Source organism: Hylaeus volcanicus, chromosome 4, assembly GCF_026283585.1.
Source record: "Hylaeus volcanicus isolate JK05 chromosome 4, UHH_iyHylVolc1.0_haploid, whole genome shotgun sequence".
In the NCBI taxonomy this organism is placed as follows: domain Eukaryota; kingdom Metazoa; phylum Arthropoda; class Insecta; order Hymenoptera; family Colletidae; genus Hylaeus; species Hylaeus volcanicus.
In genome coordinates, this window is record NC_071979.1 from 10,391,010 (window position 1) to 10,410,123 (window position 19,114).

General features: G+C 42.0%; 1 protein-coding gene across 1 annotated transcript in view; it reads left to right on the top strand.

Annotated features, from left to right (window-relative positions):
- The window catches only part of LOC128874667 (protein O-mannosyl-transferase TMTC1-like), a 162,481-nt gene that overhangs the window by 133,611 nt on the left and 9,756 nt on the right, over positions 1-19,114 (top strand). Inside the window, exons 11-13 of the mRNA XM_054119598.1 lie at positions 14,261-14,401; positions 15,560-15,759; positions 15,948-16,083. Coding sequence (XP_053975573.1) covers positions 14,261-14,401; positions 15,560-15,759; positions 15,948-16,083 — 477 coding nt within the window. The remainder of the gene's footprint in view (positions 1-14,260; positions 14,402-15,559; positions 15,760-15,947; positions 16,084-19,114) is intronic.

Sequence of the window (19,114 nt, forward strand, 5' to 3'; positions counted from 1 at the left end):
TTCGGTGTAACACGATATTTCTCTTAAAAGACCAAAGTCGCGTACGCGTGACAGCGATGATTTTCTATTTCACGTTCAACTAGTTAATTTATGATTTGCTGCAATCTTTAATAAGCTAACAACTATAGTAGATATAACGGCCAAATATGAGTTTCCTACTTTCCAAATAGATTGCAAATTCCAAGAAATGTTTCCATTCTTCGTTAACGAAAAAAGCAATACTGATGCCCGAGTACGTTATACGCTCCACTGAAGTTTGACGCATTATGAATTTCAGCACGAACCATTACTATCTTTTCCATTTCCGTAGCAGCTATACTGTCTACATTTTTAAGTTAAACAGAGTGGAGTACTACTTTCCAAGAACTCCTGAAAATTTAACCGCACGGAAAGCTGTACTTTCTGATTTTAATTAAGGCAAACTATTTTTAACGTATTCCATCCGTTGCAATATTCCCTGTACTCACCGCAAGAGGTGAGTCGAACCGTTAATCCTAATTTTCTAAATTTCTCGTCATATACTTCAGGCAAAATAAGATAAGAATCGAGAAATACGAAAATCCATTTAAAGCAATCACAGTCCGGTCCGCGCTTCCCAGACACATACTACGCAAAGTCTGTCATTTGTCGACCCCATTCCTGTTGGAAGAATTGCTTCAATTTACCCAACATTCATCCCGTGCTTCGAAACATTCCATAGACCCGCGAGGCTTGGAGTGCTCCGTCTTGTTATTTTCATTTTCCTCGTTCGAGACCAGAAAAAAATGAGGTGTTCCGTAACCAACGGACTACGTGAAATTTCAGGACATCCCCGACCCGAGAAGAGCTGTTTCGCAACTCCTCGCGTTTTTGTTCGCAGCGCATCCCCCCCCGAGACAAGTGGGGCATTGTGTCGAGCTAATTATTTTAGACGACACCGCCGGCGCAATTCCATCGACGGGGACGATAGAGTTAAAGTAGCGTCGAGTAATCTTTCCATTGCGACCCGGAATGCATGCCTTCAACAACGCTCGCTCTGTTCCCTCCGCGTCTTCGCAGAGTAGGTACAGCCAAGGCCGCGGAGAGCCAACAAAAGTGCATTAATTAGCCATAGCCTCGCTGTGCGCGAGATGAAGTGGCAACCGCCTCGTCTCTCTTCTATTTCCCTCGTTCTCCTTTCTCCTGTCTCTTTGTTTCGGGCTCTTCTGGCCCAGTGTTTCTCGAGATTCTCTGGTTGGTGGCTCCCTCTTACAGAAATGACAAAGTTCATTTTTTAGATAAAAATTTTGGAGGACAGGGGCTTGCATTTGGCGAGAAAATTGTGGTAGTAAGTCTAATTTTCTTTTTTAAATCTGGTGTCACCTTCTTCTTTTTTTTCTTTTCCTCTTTGGAATCATAATATTAATTGCGCTAGTCGATGAGCAGTTAGATGAAATAGTTGTGCCTTCCTATACTTTTATATCTTTCACTCCTTAGCTTCCATTGGGAATTCCTGGTCTAGTTGGCTGGCTCCGTTATTTTTTCCGCTCTTTCTTCCTTTTGTTCGGCGAGCCGCAAGCCACTTCTTACGGCTCCCTCGCTGGTAAAGGCTAATGCACCTCATTTTAAAATCGGAGTATCTTTGGCCCGGCGAGCGCGAGTCTCTCGCTTAGCTGGCCTCGAAACGGAATCGATCATCCCTGAATACTCGCGAAGAAGCGGTAGCCGGGGGCAAGAGTGCGCGCCAAGTTGAACTCTGAACGGTTTCACTTCCCTTTTCGTTTCGTAGAGTTGCGTTCAGAGGCAGTTAGTTAGTAAATTGCTGCGCGTTACTTTCGTATAATTCTAGTCCATCTCGATATACGGTTCTATCGAAATAATTGGCGACACGGTATTGCAATGTTTAGACGAATGTCAACCTCGTCATCGCGCGCAACATCGAGCCAACAAATTCTTCGACGATCAGCATCCCGCTTTAATTTCCTGTGCTCTCGTCGCGCCCCGTTGACTGGATCCAATTATATTTGCATTAAATCGTCCCCGTTGGCGAATTAATGCGCTCTGCGAGCGCGAAATAAATCTCGCTTCGCGATATAAATCGGACTCGTTATTGCACAGAGGACCAAGGATTTTTACAATTATTCGCGTGACGTATGCGGCTCGTGCATTGCGTCCACTTGAGCTTTGTCGCGTCGTTTATGTAACGTCCAGACAATTGGCGTTCGAACAAATTATACGTTTCGAACCATACTCGTACGTGGCTCTGCCTGTACATATTTCACCTTACAGAGAATCGCGTCGTAGAATCTTTTTAAATCTAATCAAATTTGCCACGGGTGTAATTTTCAAAATTCTGTTACTGTCTAAAACGTGATCGCAACATAGCGCAGAATCATTGCAAGTGCGGTAAAATCGACAGAATTGGTAACAACAGATTTCGTCCTTTTGTCCCCTGTAATAAACCAATCGCAACCAACCAGCCTCGTCATAATATTGCGATATTTGTTCGCGAAAACGCAATCAGTCCGGTAAACATAAGGGGAAACGTGGTCGGCTAAAAAGTAGGGACGAAGAAGAGTGGTTGGCGAGAGGGTGTAAAACCGGCAGCGGCGGGAGGGTGGCGGCAGCTGCAGCGTCGACGAACGAGTGCAGTTGGATGAAAATTGCACTTGGATGGTACACTCTCGCGCGTCCAGTTCGCTCGCCTGTAGATCTCATTTCCTAAGCTGAGTCCGTCGACTGTCCCATTCATTCCATCCGACCTTCCTTTGCCACCCTCTTTCCTCCACCGCGCAGCTTTCTCTGCTCGAGCATTATTAGCTCTGAAAAATTGAACCTTCGGCTAACTGCCAATTTCCTCTCCTTGTTTCGTTCGGTAAATCGACGCGTTCCACTCATTCCACGTCAAATCGAGCATTTTTTTGCCCTCCATATCAATGGTTTTAGCGAAATTGTAAAATAATGATTTAACTCGCCCTAATTTTAGATGGACTGCATCTGCGTATTTTAATTCCAACAGAGTCCCTGACATCGATAGCGGAAGTGATCGATTCGGCATAGAATGACCCGCTTGTCAGCGTGGTTTTCGACGAACTGTGCACTTCGATGCCTTGTTGCGCGTTGAAGGGTTACGTTTTGGGAGGTTTGGAGTCGTTTTGGAAGTCTGTTAAATGATGGACGACGTGAACATTTGCATGGTCTAGATTAAATCTACACTTTTCTGTTATTTGTAAGTGAAAAATATATTTTCGATGAAATTTATTCTAGCTTGAATTGGATGCGTATGTAGCGAAGAGACTAAATTTCACTCTAAATGATTGTCACGTTTGGTGCGCGATATTTTATAATTATAGAATAATGATTTGTTATCGTAGGTATCGCGTATCACAATCAGCGTTATCGTTTAAAAGAGTGCAGCGCTGCTCTCAATAACGAGGTAAACAGTTTCAGCAGTTTATTAATTAGAACAGGAATAACGGCATTTCGGGAATTGTTTTAATTCTCTTGGACCATTTGACTTTATCATGCTGTCATGCTGCTAAATGTACACGAATCGAGTGCCTTTAATTTTTATTTTTAACACCCAAGCGATATTTACGCTTATTGTACCCAACGGAAATATTAGATTTATTCAACGGGAAACCTGAAAATATAAACAACTAAAAGCAAACAATAACGACCAACCAGTAAATTAGGTCTAAATTCAGAATCAGATTCTAGTGAACATCGGATAACAAATTGGGTACCATTCGTACAAGTCACAATGTCGCTTCAACGCCGTTCGCTCTACAATTTCAAATAAACAAATTCCGTCGCGAGTGGTTCGTAAATCGTGTCAACCGTCGACGAGAAAACACGAGGCTGGAGAGCTCAGACGTATCCGTTCGACGACGTTCATCACGATTGACGTTTATCGTCGAACAGCCGCCGCCACGTTCTCCTCGTTGACGTTCCTGCGCGTACGACGAATTAGTTTTCGATCAGCCGCTCGAAATTTCCCCGAGGAGACATTCCGCAAAGTTTCCCAGGTCCAGAGGGATGGGCACACCTGGCTAAGTAATTTAAAGTAGCCCGAGATTGACCCGGCCTGTGCGCCAGTAATAATTGAGCACTCGAAGAACGCGAAGTTCTCCTAACCCAGTGATTCTTAACCCTGCGCTAAGCAGAGACGAGGAAACGTTTCGCCTAAAAAGTATTACAAATCCTCCTTCCAACCGTGTCCCAAACTCAGAAAGGCGAAGAACCACTGACCTAGGCAGTGCTTGTCTCTTCCCAAGACGCTCCGTTGCGTCGCGACGCGCCGCGCTCGTCGTCTGTTATTGCGTTCGCGGAAAGAATGGCTCGAGGTGTCTTGAGAATTGTCAGGAAAGAATGAAATAGGGGATGGACGGAGAGAAATACGTAGTCAATCGATGGAATGCCTCGTAGGATGGAGGAGAGACGCGACTCTTGTTTGCTTTTCATTCGCCCGGGAGAGCTGGCCGTTTCCTCGGGAACGGTCTACTCTTTTGCTCTTCTTTTACCTCGTTCCTTTATCTTTGTCTCAGAGCACCAGATCGCGTAGGTATGTTTCGGAGCTTACGTCCTGCTTTTTCGGGCATCTACGCAAATTTCTACGACAAGCGACATTTTACGAACGACCTCGCAGACGGACATCTTTTAAAATGTTTTTTAATTCCACCACCGACACGCTTCGATTCCATCCTGCGAGAGAGAATGAAATATTCAGCGCGGTAGAGCTTCCTTCAACGAGGAGATTGAATATTCATTATTATCGTAGGCGATGTTTTCTTGGACAATATTGACGCTTATGAGAGGAGGTAACAGTGGCATAGCGGGAGAGTAGAATAAATAATTAGCGTTTCATACCTAGGCTTGTTCGAGGCGAGACTATGAAAAAATAAATGAAAATTCGATAACTCGGGAGAACGTAAGGTGAGACAAATGTGAGACAAGATAAACTCGATTCACTGCATCTGTGTCCCTCGCCCCGAACAGGCACACTAATTACAAAGTTCAAAAATATCGACACGGTATCGACATTTCGATGAAAATCCTTTAATGGTCTTTGGCGAGTTAAAGCCACTATCGTCGAAACGTCAAATACAATTCCGCGATGAAACGTTCTACAGCAATGACTGTAATTATGAAAGTCACCAAAGTCGAATATCGGAAAAAGTTCTAGGCAATGAGTGACCCACATAAGTTGGAAATAACGTGGTACGGACTCTTCCGTTGTAGGCTTTTCCTAATATTTTTTTTGCACCCAGCAGGATGTTTTCGAATTTTGCATCCATTATCCAGTTAACCGCTGTAGGGATACCGTTTTTCGCCTAGTGCAGATACATCCAGGAAAAACCTTACAAGGCCATTACGTGGCATTATGTTTACGACGATGCATGATGCGATTGCAATTTTACGAGTGTGCGCTTTTATGTTATCACAAGCACAGCATAAACCGAGGTGGGTCGATGTATAGTTACAGAGAACCACGAGGTAAATCAAGTGCGAAGAAAATCTCCCGAATACGTTGATCCGCAATACAAATTCTCTGTCGCTGGCTGAGGGTTGGTGGGAGGCTAGAGGGAAACTGGAACTCCAGCCGCGCGGGACTAATGCATCCGGTTTTATTGTTTATCGACTGGCTGACGCGCGATCGACTTAACCTTTCGGTCGTCGAAAGAGATATCCGGGACACGGCTCGCTCGCGCGTCGAAATTCGATTTTCTTATGGATGGCAAGCGGAAAGGCCTCAAAGTGCTGCTCTCACGCGAAAAACCGTACTATGTCGAGCGAAATCGAACATTTTTCTCGAGTTATCGATGCGTACGCAATCGTCTAGCTTCTAACGAAGTATCGTGAAATTCTGGCAAATGGTTCGCAGAATGTAGACTTGAACGATTTTTATTAATTAATCACGCGTTATATAAAGTTGGAAACTTATAGTTTCGAAGATATCTGAGATGCTAATATTGCTATATTGTCCCACCCTGTATAGCAAAGGGACAAAAATGTTGGCCTCGTGAATATCCACAAGAGTATTATTAATAATAAATGCTGCCATTAAAAGAAATGAATAATAAATATTCACGTTCCGCGTTGACTCTTCTATAGTTTATTACATTTCCTGAATTTATTTTATTCTCCATGATTCTATGTATATTGTCGCTCTATTGTGTCGGATAACGAAAACAAAATTCTGCGTATAACGCCCATTAAATAGTTATTGCATATCACGAAAAAATCCACTCTGAATTAATGATATATCGAGTTTGTTTAAACCGATGAATGAGAATTTAACGCGTCAAAGAATTCGACGTGAAATACTGTAAAATATCAATCAGTGACAAACGAATATGCGAGTCACAGCATATTCAGCAATTGTACATCGTTATTTTATTCCACTATAATTCCTAACGACTGATGACTGCGCATAGAATCCCAATAATAGCGCTGTAATGGTAAGTCGGATTTGTTATATTATACGATTGACAGTCTCTTCCTCTACATCCTTTTCCATCCTCGTACCCAGCTTTGTCGCTGCCTTAACTTTACGATCCTCCGTAACCATAAACTCAGTCTATCGAAAATTACGACGGGATGTCCTGCAAGAATCGAACTACTCGGAACTGCCATCGAGCGATGTCTCGAACGCCATGAACGTTGGAAAATGTGACGCGCATTGTCCACGTTTATTTGGGACTCAAATAGAAGATATTTAATTATTAATCGGTACTAAAGTGTAGCGTATTAAGACAAGAAGAGTAGTATACAAATAGCAATTCCTGTAAACCCACAAAACTTATAGATACACCTTCCGACAAAGGGTGACTTCTAAATCTCTAGGATTGCTTTAATAATTCACTCAGGCTGTTCTCGGCGACTAGGCGTCCCGAAATGGAGCAAACAAGCTCATCATTTTCCGAAGAAAATTACCAGACTCGACGATTTGTCACAGAGTGCAGCTCCAAGTGCAGCAGCTGAGTTCCGGCCGTCTTGATTCATATAACGAGTCATTTTTGACTGAGCGTGTAAAGCGTGTCCCGTCCTGAAATACACAAGCTGATTTACGAGCCATCATTTATCGTCCCGACAACCTCGAAATTTTCTGGATAAGAACGTCAACGAACCATTCGCGAAGCATTAAATAAATATTAAAGGAACACGGTAACCCTTACTCAACCTCTGTGAAACGACAGCTGGAGAAAGGGGTTGGTGTAAGATCTATTCGACTAACAGACTACGCCGCGCTCTGTTGCCTTCTTATAAATGAAGCAGGTTATTTATTATCCAATAAAGAGACGCTTCTGGTAAGCGACACCCTTGCGGGTACACCATTGCACGGGTTGTATCCTCTGACGTGTAAATATCGAGGTCTCCCTGTGACGCTCTCGCGACACCGGTCGGACACGTTCCATCTTTTACTCGGCTTTTCGACAGCTCATATTCCCTGTGTCAATTAGAAGAGTCCCAGAATACCACCGGCGATCTCACGGAATTAAGTATCGTTGTAAGCGAGTACATTTTCTTGTCTTGCTAAAATTATATTAATTTTAAAAGTACGTACTCGTAGTACGTAACTCAAAGTAGACCTCATCCCAGGCAACTCCACCAAGTGCTCTGACAAGTGCAGCACGAAATGCAACGAACGCTCCATTACTATCATAAATCCCTCCTCGTACGTCTCTTTCTTTCCATCGAAATGTCAAACACACTGCAAAGTTTCCCACACCACCATCACAGGCAGTCAATCCCTCTTCCAGCAAGTTCTTATCAATCGGTTGCTTCCACGGTAGTCCTTCGTCCTAACATCAAGTGTCCCCTTGTCTGTGGCTTTAGTCGACTGGACCTAACTCTTTCCCAGTGTTAACCAATATCCACTTTTACGGCCATTTGACGGAAACCTCCAGTTTCAGGTGGGCTACTATAGTTGTCAACGGCACACGGAGTTTCTGGATGGTCTAGGTTAGGATTCACTCATTCGTGGCCTGAATGTGTCCGGCTCGACTTAAATTGAACGATCAGAGGAGCAACTGTGCTTTCAGCCTATACAGATGCTGACGGGTACCCGCATCGACAGATCGGACTTAGTGTGACATTTCAATTATCTTATTCGTGCTTTCCTTTCGATAAAAGATTAATAGTTTGAAATAGAAGATATAATATTAAAAAAAGGATGAGGATGGCAGAAAAGAGATTATTTAACAGAGAGAGAGATAATCGTCGATGTGAGAATTTTATTTAGATACAGAGAATAAGTAGAAACAACCAATGTTAATTGGCAACCATGTTGCTTGGTACGCGACGGTATACACGAGTACGTGGAACAAAAAGTTGGATCGCATGACCGAAAGAAATCTTGAGACACGCTTTAATAGCTACAATTTCTTAAATTGCCTGCGGACGATCGTATCTCGCGGAAAGATTTCGTGTCCGTGGCCTTTATCGGCGCGTGTTAAAGAAAAGGGGATGGTGGGAGGGAAGAATAAAAGGAAAAAGTGGATGTGTAGTCGGAACGCTCAACAAAGCGGCTTTAATTAAAACTTTGTTTCGAGATAGCCCGAGGATATTTTCGGGCGAGCGTAAGCAGCCCGAACTTAAGATGGAAGGTCCAAGTTCTCGATGCCTCTGGTCGGATCTGAGCGGTATGAACGTTCGTTGAAAGTCGAACTGTGGCTGGCTGGTTTCTCGCACGAGAGGAAGAACACGTCAGTCATCCGTTGGAGGCAGTCCCGGAGTTTCGATAGAATTGATCGTGGTCAGGTTGCCTTCTAACTGATTTAAATATTAAAACAGAGTCGGAGTACATTGGAGTGATATGAAATTTCAAGTACAAAAATAACCAAGCATTTTATTCAACTCCTAACCATAAAATTCGAATCTTAATTTACTCTTTCAGAATCTTCCTAGAACTACAAAAGAAAAGCGGAAGTCCGTTGTTAAAGTTTCGGCTCCTCGATTTCTTGTTAGCGCGCGTGCGTGCGTTCGCGTCAACTTCCAAACGTGTTCCGTAACTGGAGTCGATTGATTTTCTCTTAACTCGATCGTAAGTTGTTCCCTCTGAGCGTGCTACGCATTTTGAGGGTCGTCCGCGACAGAGAGATCGTTATGAGAAAGTTTAATGAAGACGATAAATTAACTTCTGGAATGTTTCAAGTTGGGAGACTCGGATTCCGCGTTTTTGTTCACATTCTCCATGCTTGCATAATTCGACGTATGGGTGTACGACATATTCTACCCTTGTTCAAGCAAGGTAATGCAGCTATTTAATTATTAATTCAATGGACAGAATGCACTTTAAATTATGAATGCAAAGACACGTTTCCATTAAACAGTTTAATGTATAATTTTAATTAATTATTTTATTTTGCTTAATATTCGCTAATAAAAATACTAAACATAAACTAATTAAAAGTTACATGTTAATATATGTATGAGTGTATATTGAATGAAATTTATTTTCTGTATTTAATTAAATCAGTACAACAATTTAATTAAATTATTGAAACAGTGAATTTACTTCATATAGAAAATTACTGGATATGTATACGATCGACGTACATTTCTACATGAAGTAAAATACATGTAATTAATTATTTTGCATAGAACGAATGAGTGTGTATTCACTCAATTTGTTTGTAAGGTAAATTATTATGGCTGTGTACTGAAATAATTGGTATTGATTTAATTTGACACTATATTATTGAAGAGTGTGTTGTTATTTATCGATAATGGATTATATTAATTATTTTACGTGCATTGCGCCATAATCTATTCTCTACAAGCACCTGTTGTTGAAATATTATTTGCCAAATGACACATTTTCTGACAAAATTCAGAGCTTCGAGTAGTATATCACGTTTACAGCCAGTTAAAATTCAAAATTAATAATGTTCTTCAATTGTTTCAGTGAATTTATCCGCATAATAAGTAAAGAAAACTTGTAATAAGAGATTGTTAGTAGAATGAGATTTGCAGTCGAAAAGATCGATTTGAATAGTAATATAGTACCATTCACGATAAAAAAAAAAGTACGTGAACAGTATTCTACTCGTTCAAAATTTTCACTTTAACGGTAACTAGTCGTCTCTAATCGAACTTATTAAGAAAGTCTTTCAGCCCCGATTTCTGTGTTCGGACGGTTCTCAAGAACTTGAGTCGCTTCTCTTCTCCAATTTTAAGCTCACTGCAAAAGTACTTGCGTTTATTTGAAATTGAGGAATCGTTTTATTAAAATTGTTTACTTCGATAACATCGTACCGTTCCACGAGCTGAGACGAAAATATTATGGGTGGTATCAAAACACCGATAGCCTAAATATCTGCGCAATCTTGATCCAAATTCCGAGTTCACCGAAGGTCCACACAGCCCTCGTTCAGGATCACTGGTTTGAACAGCATTTTCGGGTCAAGAATCTCTCCATTCGTGCTTTTAATTTTTAACGTCGTACACTTTCCACGTCTCGAATGAATCGTGGATTTCTATGCGGGAATTCTCCGCCGGATTCCAATTCCTAACGCAAACCATTCCTTCCGTCAGTTTCCACCACGCGTTTCAACCACACACACGTTTGCTTAGCATTCTCAGGGATCGCGTTTTATCCTCGAGACGAGCAACGCGTTTCCGTGGAATCCTCTTTCAGAGCAAGCACGCCGAGAGAGGCGACTGCTACGAGCATTTCCTTTTTAAGACGCCCTCCCTGTCCCGGCCTAATGTGGTAAGCGCCAACTTCGTTTCGTGCTTCACGCATTGCGTCCTCAAATCCTCTTCTCGAACATTTTTTCTTTATTCCTGGCACGCGCTTGTCAAAATTTCCGTTCGAGATCGTCGAACGTTTCGCACGATCAAGGGAATCGAATAGCGAAGAAACGCTCGCGTCGCTTTAAAAATCTTCGTTGCAACGAGAGCTTGAATCTTTAGATTTAACGCGACTGCAGTATTTCACGGAAGATTGCCACTTTCATTGACGTGCCTTGAGAAAACGCGGTATCTCGGCATCGCGAATTGTTTTACATCGCTCGCGACCGGGAGAACGCTGACAGGAGTTGTAATCAGTGGTGCGCTTATCTGTCCATTTATCCTGCTACGACGTGATATCGTGGAAATTTTATCTTCAGATCAATTCAACGATAATATTAACGGGTTTCACGACTGGCCAATCTGATTCCTGCGTTATGAATCGTACCGACGCGACGTTTTAACTAGGCATTTCTACATATATTTAGAGCTCGTGATCGTTGAGATGCAAAAAATCGGAAAGGCAAGGAAAGACGCATATCTCAATGAAATCTTAACATTCTCCACGAGGAGATCCAATAACCGAAAACTCGACGAAACTCCTATAAAATAGCTATCTCCTCGCGACGCAGTTTCATTTTTTCGCCAGACGATATGTCTTTGAAACGTCGAAAATATACATGCGCGTTCACCGTCCAAATATTTCACTGGGAATCAATATTGTTCCACGGCAACTTAAATATAGATGAAATTCTTCCAGGGATAAAAATAAGGGTAAAAAAGAGAGTGGAAGAGAGAAAATGGGGGAGGGAGACACGCGATCCATTCCGAACGCGTCGAATAAAACGGATTCGCCGCGGGAGCGTGAACATGCATCACAGACGCGATCGAATACCGTTCGGATTATACTTTTCTTTTTCTAACGCTGGCCGATCCACTCACGTCGGATTTCTTTCTGTCCCTTTTATCCGCTTTCTTCATTTTGCCGTGTAACTCTTGCGCGAATCCTATCTCCGTATTTTTCTTCGATATCGGCGCAGCGGTCCCTTATTGAGCTCTCACAGCCAACCCCAGTGGACCAGTTACACCGTTACGAAGCAACTATCCCTGGATATCCGTGTTTCCTTGAATTGTCTCAACTTTTTCTCCCTATCCCTCCCATCACTGTCTCTAATATTCTCCAGCGTTACGACGACCCGCGTGTTGCCACCCCAATGGCCTCCTTAATGGCGACTGCTACGCGATAAGACTGCACCATTCGGACCACGAGCGGTGGGCACAGATGACGTTCTTTGTATCGAAATCAAAGAACTTTTGGTGGGAACGAGGGAATCCGAACATTCTCGCCGAAAACTTGGGAAAGAATGTTTCTAGGGTGAGAGAAAAATATAGGGATTGGACCCGAGAGATTTTCTAGGTTATCGAGAAGTATTGCTTCATTCTGCCTTTTCAAATGTTAGCTTGGCGGTTTTGAATTTCCACTCAATTTAACCACGATCTGATGTATCCGAAATAATTTACATCACGGATTACGATCACGTTAATGTAAGCTCTCAGTGCTCGAATTGCTCTATTTTGGGGATGAACAGCGGATTTCGATTACGTAAATTCTGTTTCCCCGTATGAAAGCTCGACGCTGTAGTTAACTGCGTGCCGCTGAGAGGAGCCAGGGATCGAATGGGTGCCAGTGACATTTTATTAAGTAGAGAGTTTCATGCTTAGAAGCAATTTAGGCGCACACAGCGGGCCAAAGTTTCATGTATGTTTCTCGGTGTGCGGGGAAAATCATTCGAATCTTGGATGTCGAGAGCTGGTGATTTAAACTGATCTCATTTTGGATACGCGTGCCTCCTGTTCGCGAGTTTCTTCCTTTTCTCATCATCAGACTGCGGATTTTATGCACTCGCAACGTAGGCTGATATGAAAAACATCCACAAAACGTACGAGACGTATGCTTGTACTTTAAAATAACTAGTACAGGAAAATGTTGCACAGAATTCTATGCAGTTCGTAAAAGGTAAAAGAAATTTACGAATAAAAGAAACATGTTGATTTTACTGTAGAATAAGTCTTAATATTCCACAAAAGTATTACGTATAAAAAAAGTTTGTGAACCTCATTGTTTTCGCATGAATCTCCACTTTCAACCGAACGACTGTCAAATATTCAAACGTTTCCATCACTTTTTTAATTAATTCGGTTGTTAATGTTAAATACGTACGTATTTTGATACAGTTTGTTTTCTCATAATTAACAGTCTCTTAAAATTGGAGCTATCGTTTCTCAGCTACGATCACAGAGCTGAACAATTTTTAGCAGCAGATATTTTCTCTGCTTTTTGTTACCGCGATACAGTAAAGTTTAATTCACTTGCTTGAATGTACCCACGCTGAAAAATCAAGTATCCAGAGTAAGTTCTCCGCGGAAATATAATATTGCTCTTTAATTCTTACGCGATGTTACTTGAAATTTCACAGCTTCGAAGAATCACTGTCAGAATATATTGTACATTCCCTGCCAGAAGTTAGGAAACTTTTGTCAGAACGCGTTCCCGGTAGTAATATAATTTCGCTAACTACGTTACTTTCTAGATTGGCTTGGGAAAGCGGCAAGGATAACGAAATTAACTGACGGTATAAACGTCGTTTTAAATTTTACCAAGGAAACCCTACTACACAAAAAGAACTAACCCTTCCAGCCCTATCAAATAAAAGAAGAAGCTCCATACGGAATGTAATCTGAGACAAGGAGCGCGAGAACGCTATTTGGCGAAGGATTTAGCTAATTTACCAGTTCTTCCCGCGTTCACGTTTTATTTGTCCAGGGGTGACGCGTGTACGTACGTAATCCTTAAATCCTTGTCCACGCAGTTGCAACGAAACCGCATTCGCCGCTGTGCTTTGTCACTGTCACGTGATTCATAGTCTGTTGGCCTAGCCCGTAGTTTTCCCTTTTTCGACGTAGAAACTGGAACAATTTCGTTCACCGCGTGGCGCAGCTGAAAACTACGCCGGTGGACGAGCGGGTGACCCCTTATTGACCCTGGACGATGTTCGCGGCTCGTTAACCATTCGTACCTTTGCGAGTTTTCGCGCTACCGCGTTAATTAATTCACTACCGTGCTCTCTGTTCCGAAGATACTGTTTTGATGTTATTAACGAATTATCCGCTGAAACGATGGCTGAATCGTTCTGCGACGAATATTATTCGACTGTTAAGGATACATTTTTACGTGATTAAAGTACTTGACTCATATGTCTACTCGATATACCGATGTCATATGTGATGTTCAACGTATTTGTCGTGTAAAATAAATATGCACGCGGTATAAAGGCTAGTTGAAGCCATATTTTATTCATTAATCCAACATCAAGTTAACACAAATAGAGATCGTTACTCGTATTTTGTTTCTTCCGTTAATGAAATCGATTTCAAATTATTATCAGCCCGCGTACATTGTGTTGCGGTGAAACGAAATAACCTTCGCGATTAATTGTACGATAATGCGTCTAGTTTCTCGGATCATTAATCACTTTGTAAATAAGCCGCGTTTATTTGATTACAGGCTGTGGCCGGCGTACGCCAGTGCCCATAATAACCTCGGTACACTCACTGTGGGCGATCAAGCGGAGCAACATTTTTTGGCAGCGATAAACGCTCAGCCGGGACACGTGAACGCTCACTATAATCTTGGTCAACTTTACAGGTTGGTAAAATTAATTAATCCAATTATTCGAAGGGAATATTTGTGATCGACGAAAGCATCGATTCTTTTATGGAAATTACCTTCCGAATTCTCGCATTTTTCAGAAAATACTGTTGTGCCATTCCCTAATGCATTCGAATCCGTTGCCTTATTTTAGTTCTCATGGAAGGAATAATTTATTCACACAGAAAAAACATAAGTAACTTGACACACGGTGAACTGCTTTGAAATTAAGGATTATTCTTATTCCACCGACAACGAATACCCCGAGGTCTAATGGAGTTCCCCATCACGTAGAATAAACGGAGTTGAAGGAAGAATCTCGAATTCCGACGCGTTCTATTTTATTAATGGCATATCGAAGTAGAATCGAACAGCGTACTTCGCGATAAATTTAGCGTGGTAAGGTAATTCTAGCGGCGTGATCAAAATCAAACTTTAATTAACGCCTCCTGCTTGATAAATTAAAATTTAATTGACAGAAGAAACGAAGCCTGCGCAAGCCAACCATCGCCACCCTTTAGCTGCCGTGTAGAATTTTCATTTCGTTAGATATGGACCGTGGGAAAACAGTGGTCATCAATTTTTTAGCTTCCTTTTGCGGATAAAATGCTCCACGAAGTCTGTTTACAGTTATTCCTACATGTTTTTCTGAAAATTTATTTTCTTTAAAAAATCATTCCGAAACACATTTCATTTGTAGCACCATTTGCGTTGGCATCCATCAAACTATTTTTCGAATATTCAGTTAACATCAGTGTAGTAGAATTATCGATGCGAACAGATACATTTCGCGGTACGATGAAACGCACGGGAAACAAGGCGGTCTATACACGACCGCATATCGTGCATGGCAAGCAAGTATGCGTATTCATATCTTGATCGTGATCATGCACCACTTTACGAGTCCGATTGTAATATTCAATTGAAATGGTCTATCGTTGGTGCAAACGCTGCCAAACGCGCAGATATGTAATTTTTAACGAAGCATTGTGCGGAATATATGTAGTGGGAATTCAATTGCAAAGCAGTCACCGTGTCTTCTTGTTTCCCCTTTTCGTTCCCGAGATAAACCCACTGATACCAAGAATATTGAGAGTAACTTTTATATTATATATCGGCCTACTAATACATTGCGTTGCAAATCTGTTTTTTCAGAAAAACGAACAGAACAGAGGAGTGCATACGAATGTTGCAAAAATGCGTGTCCCTCGACCCAGCGTACACCCCAGCGTACTTAGTTTTGGCAAGATTAGCAACGGGTCCAGCGGCGGGGGTACTTCTCAGACACGTCGTTCGATTGCAACCTCGAAGTCCCGACCATCTCGCCGAATATGCTTCTTGGTTGTACCAAAACGGTAAGCGGCTCCGGTAAAACGGCTAAATTGCTTTCAAAGGACAAATCCGTGAGTTCCCATTACGTTGGTTCGAAGTATCTGATAAGTAGTTTAAAGTAGCCAAACAAGGCCATAATTTCGTCGCGAAACAACACACGTGGCACTCCCTCGGCTTTGTACTCACGCCAAATCGTTCTTCGTCTCTTCAGGCAAATGGCTACCCTCTCTCAAGTACTATCTCAAAGCCATGGAAGTCTCGCCCTCGCATAGATCGTCGTTATTGGGCACAGTCAGGATCCTAAGGTCGCGGGGTCAATTGCCGAGGGTACACCAACTCATCACCAGGTGAGAAAATGAGCAATTAGTATAGAAATTTTTGCAACAAGATCTAATTCAAATTTTTGATATATTTCCGAATGGAAGGTCAACACCTTACTCGTTACATATATCGTACAATGTAGAATGCACAATATAACGCTAGCCTGAAATTATAAAACTTACTAGTTTATTTTAATCTACAAGAATTGAGAAAACTTGGAAAATAATAGACCAAATGAACCGAAGTTTTAGAAACACTGAATTATAGGATATTCCGGGAGAAGCAGTGAGTTCACCCTTGCGTATCCGCCCGGGTTGTGTCCTTCCATGCCTTTAACCTTCTTTTTTCCTCGAGTCTCGCGCACTGTAATCCTCTCGCGCCCCCGCGGCGCAAATAGCGTCTATAAAACAGCGATGGTAAGCGATTTGCCAGCGACGATGCGCGTTGTTTTTGCAACTCTCGGCTGGGAGTCGCATGCTCGACGCTACCATGGAATCAATTCTTTCTTTGCCCCAGCGAAATTATAGTTTGATTCCGCGATCGATATGCGCAGCGCCACGGAGCAATTTTCGTTCGAGTATAATACCTTCATATTTCAATCCGAGGCTTCGTTATGGAAATATAAACAATTGTTAGTAAAAATGTCGGATACATTTGGGAGACGAATACCCCGTGGTAATACGAATCGAAAAGTCCTGTTCTATTTTTCAATCCGACTGTTCGTTTCGGAGATATTCGCAGTTAAAGTTTGTTACGCGCGTTTGTTATTATGCGCGCGAGCGCATGTAGCACGTATGGAGCGCGCGCGCGCAGCCGAAAAGTAAACAACCCCGACTCCGAACGGGCCGCGTCGAGAGTCCCAATGGTGAACTTGAATTGTTTATATCTCGTAACGAATGATCGGGTCGGAAAACGATACAGAACTTTTCGATTCCTATGGACACGAGCTATTAATCTTGAGAGGTTTCACATATTTTCTATTACTTTATAAACTAAAATTAAAGGGAATTCCTTATTTATCCAAGGGTATTCTATCCAAGATGGTCACGACTTCAAAGCAATCGATACCGATCATTTAACCATCCACAAGTTGCTACCCTACTATTTAGAACTGGAACGCGCGTGCAGTTTTGCAGTCGATGGCGTGACCAAACGGGTAGTCAGAGGACAGGTCTCGCAGCGAATAGAAGGGAGGGAGGGTTGTATTTCGGAGAAACAAAGCGGAAAGTAATGGCGCAATGCGAGAGTGTAGAGGGTGAAAGCACCGCGTGGATGATTTCAATATACGCGGTTTTGACAGATGCGCCGCAGCGTGCAGATTTTAAATGCAAATACGAATCTCTCATGCAAACCGCAATCGGTATGAGGAACGGTATGGTCGTAGATGGCAGAGGGTGTCGAAGGGGTGCGAAACGCTAGCGTTTCTGCGGACTAACGAAATATCGGCTTTGCAAGCACCTCGTACATGCATGCGTATTCGTGTACGTGTGTTTTCGTGGAGGCGGTGAACGGTGTAATTACGATAGTGTGTCTCTTTGTTTTCTGTCGTTAGAAGTCTGTATTAGAGGGGACGTCGCGTGTAGGGCCCGTCGAGTTGATAGTTAAAAGTTCGTTACGAGATCTTTTTCATTTGCATCGTTTTAACTGTCGTGCACGTGAAACGAACGAGGGTTGCAGATTTGTTTACCTGTATTGGTAATTTGGCGTCTCTGTCGAGAAATTAACCTTTGTTTGTAACGTTATGTAGAATTTAAAATGGTAATTGGAGCCATTTAGTACCCAAATACTCGGTGAATGTTAGTCTCGGGTTCGTCAAAACACAGGAATTAATTATTCATCTCGGCTTCGTCCATTTAAAAATAGCCAGGCACAATCATCGAGCAGCATCTGCGCGCGCGCAACGTGTAGCTGCAATACCAATAAAATAGCCTAAACCATCGCGTTTATTTATTCGCACGGTATCCACGCTCCAGAAAATATTGATCCGCCGTTTAAGTGGATTGTGCTTATAGGACGGCTTCACACACCGACGCGCTTGTAAATAAACCATAAAGCGATAAATTTGTCAAATCTTACACCACATTTTCGACCGTTTCATTGTTCATCCCTTCGGTACGTTCGACTTATGAATTATTCAGGGCTATGAATTATTCAACAGAAGAACTGCAGAACTGGCCAACGTTTAACCATGAGCTCTCCGTTGTATAGTATATAATACAAATCATCGCACGCGTGAATCGCGCAATAGTGGTTTCGAAAAATGATTTTCCAAGCACTTTGTTTGGGAGATATTTCCACTACTTTGGCATCCCAACTGACTTTCACCATTTTAAAATAATGGTTGAAATATCAAGCAAGAAAATGAATGTTATCAAATGTTTTCGTTTGTTACCAACAACGTATGTTTAATTTCGTGCGACTGCAACGTTTGTGCAACCGTAGGAATAACATTGATAAACTATTGTTCGGGTAAATGTAATGAAAAATGCACGCTGTTGGGCGAAACGAATAATTTTCCAATTCTAAAACATTTGTCGTGTTACGAGTAGCACAAAACCGCACGAGTTGTTACAAACTACGCGCGCTGACAGGATTTTTACAGTTTATTTACTTCACACCAGCTTAATTCGCAACAGGTTCGTCCCACTTTGTAGTGGTTGCACGGATGTCAGATTAATTTCTCATAAATTGCTAATGGTTTTTGTCAAATAGTTCTACAATCTATTTTCGCTTCGAACTCTCTGTTTCAAAATCGAGCTACAGTAATAGATAGTTAATTTATCAGCCTCCTGCTACACAGGAAACAAAAACGAATTTCGAGCAAAATTGTTCATATATTTGTCCTATTTTTATTGTCGGTAAACGATGCTTGTACGTACTTTATTATAATGCAAATTTGAACGGTCAATTTTACCACCCACTGTAGAAGCCACGTCCACCAAAAGCATTATCATCTATTATAGTTGATGTTATTTAAATACGCGATCAGAAGCGCTCGCTTTCAATCAGAAGCGTTTTCCACGTTGGACTAATGCGTTACGGAGAATAAAATTACAT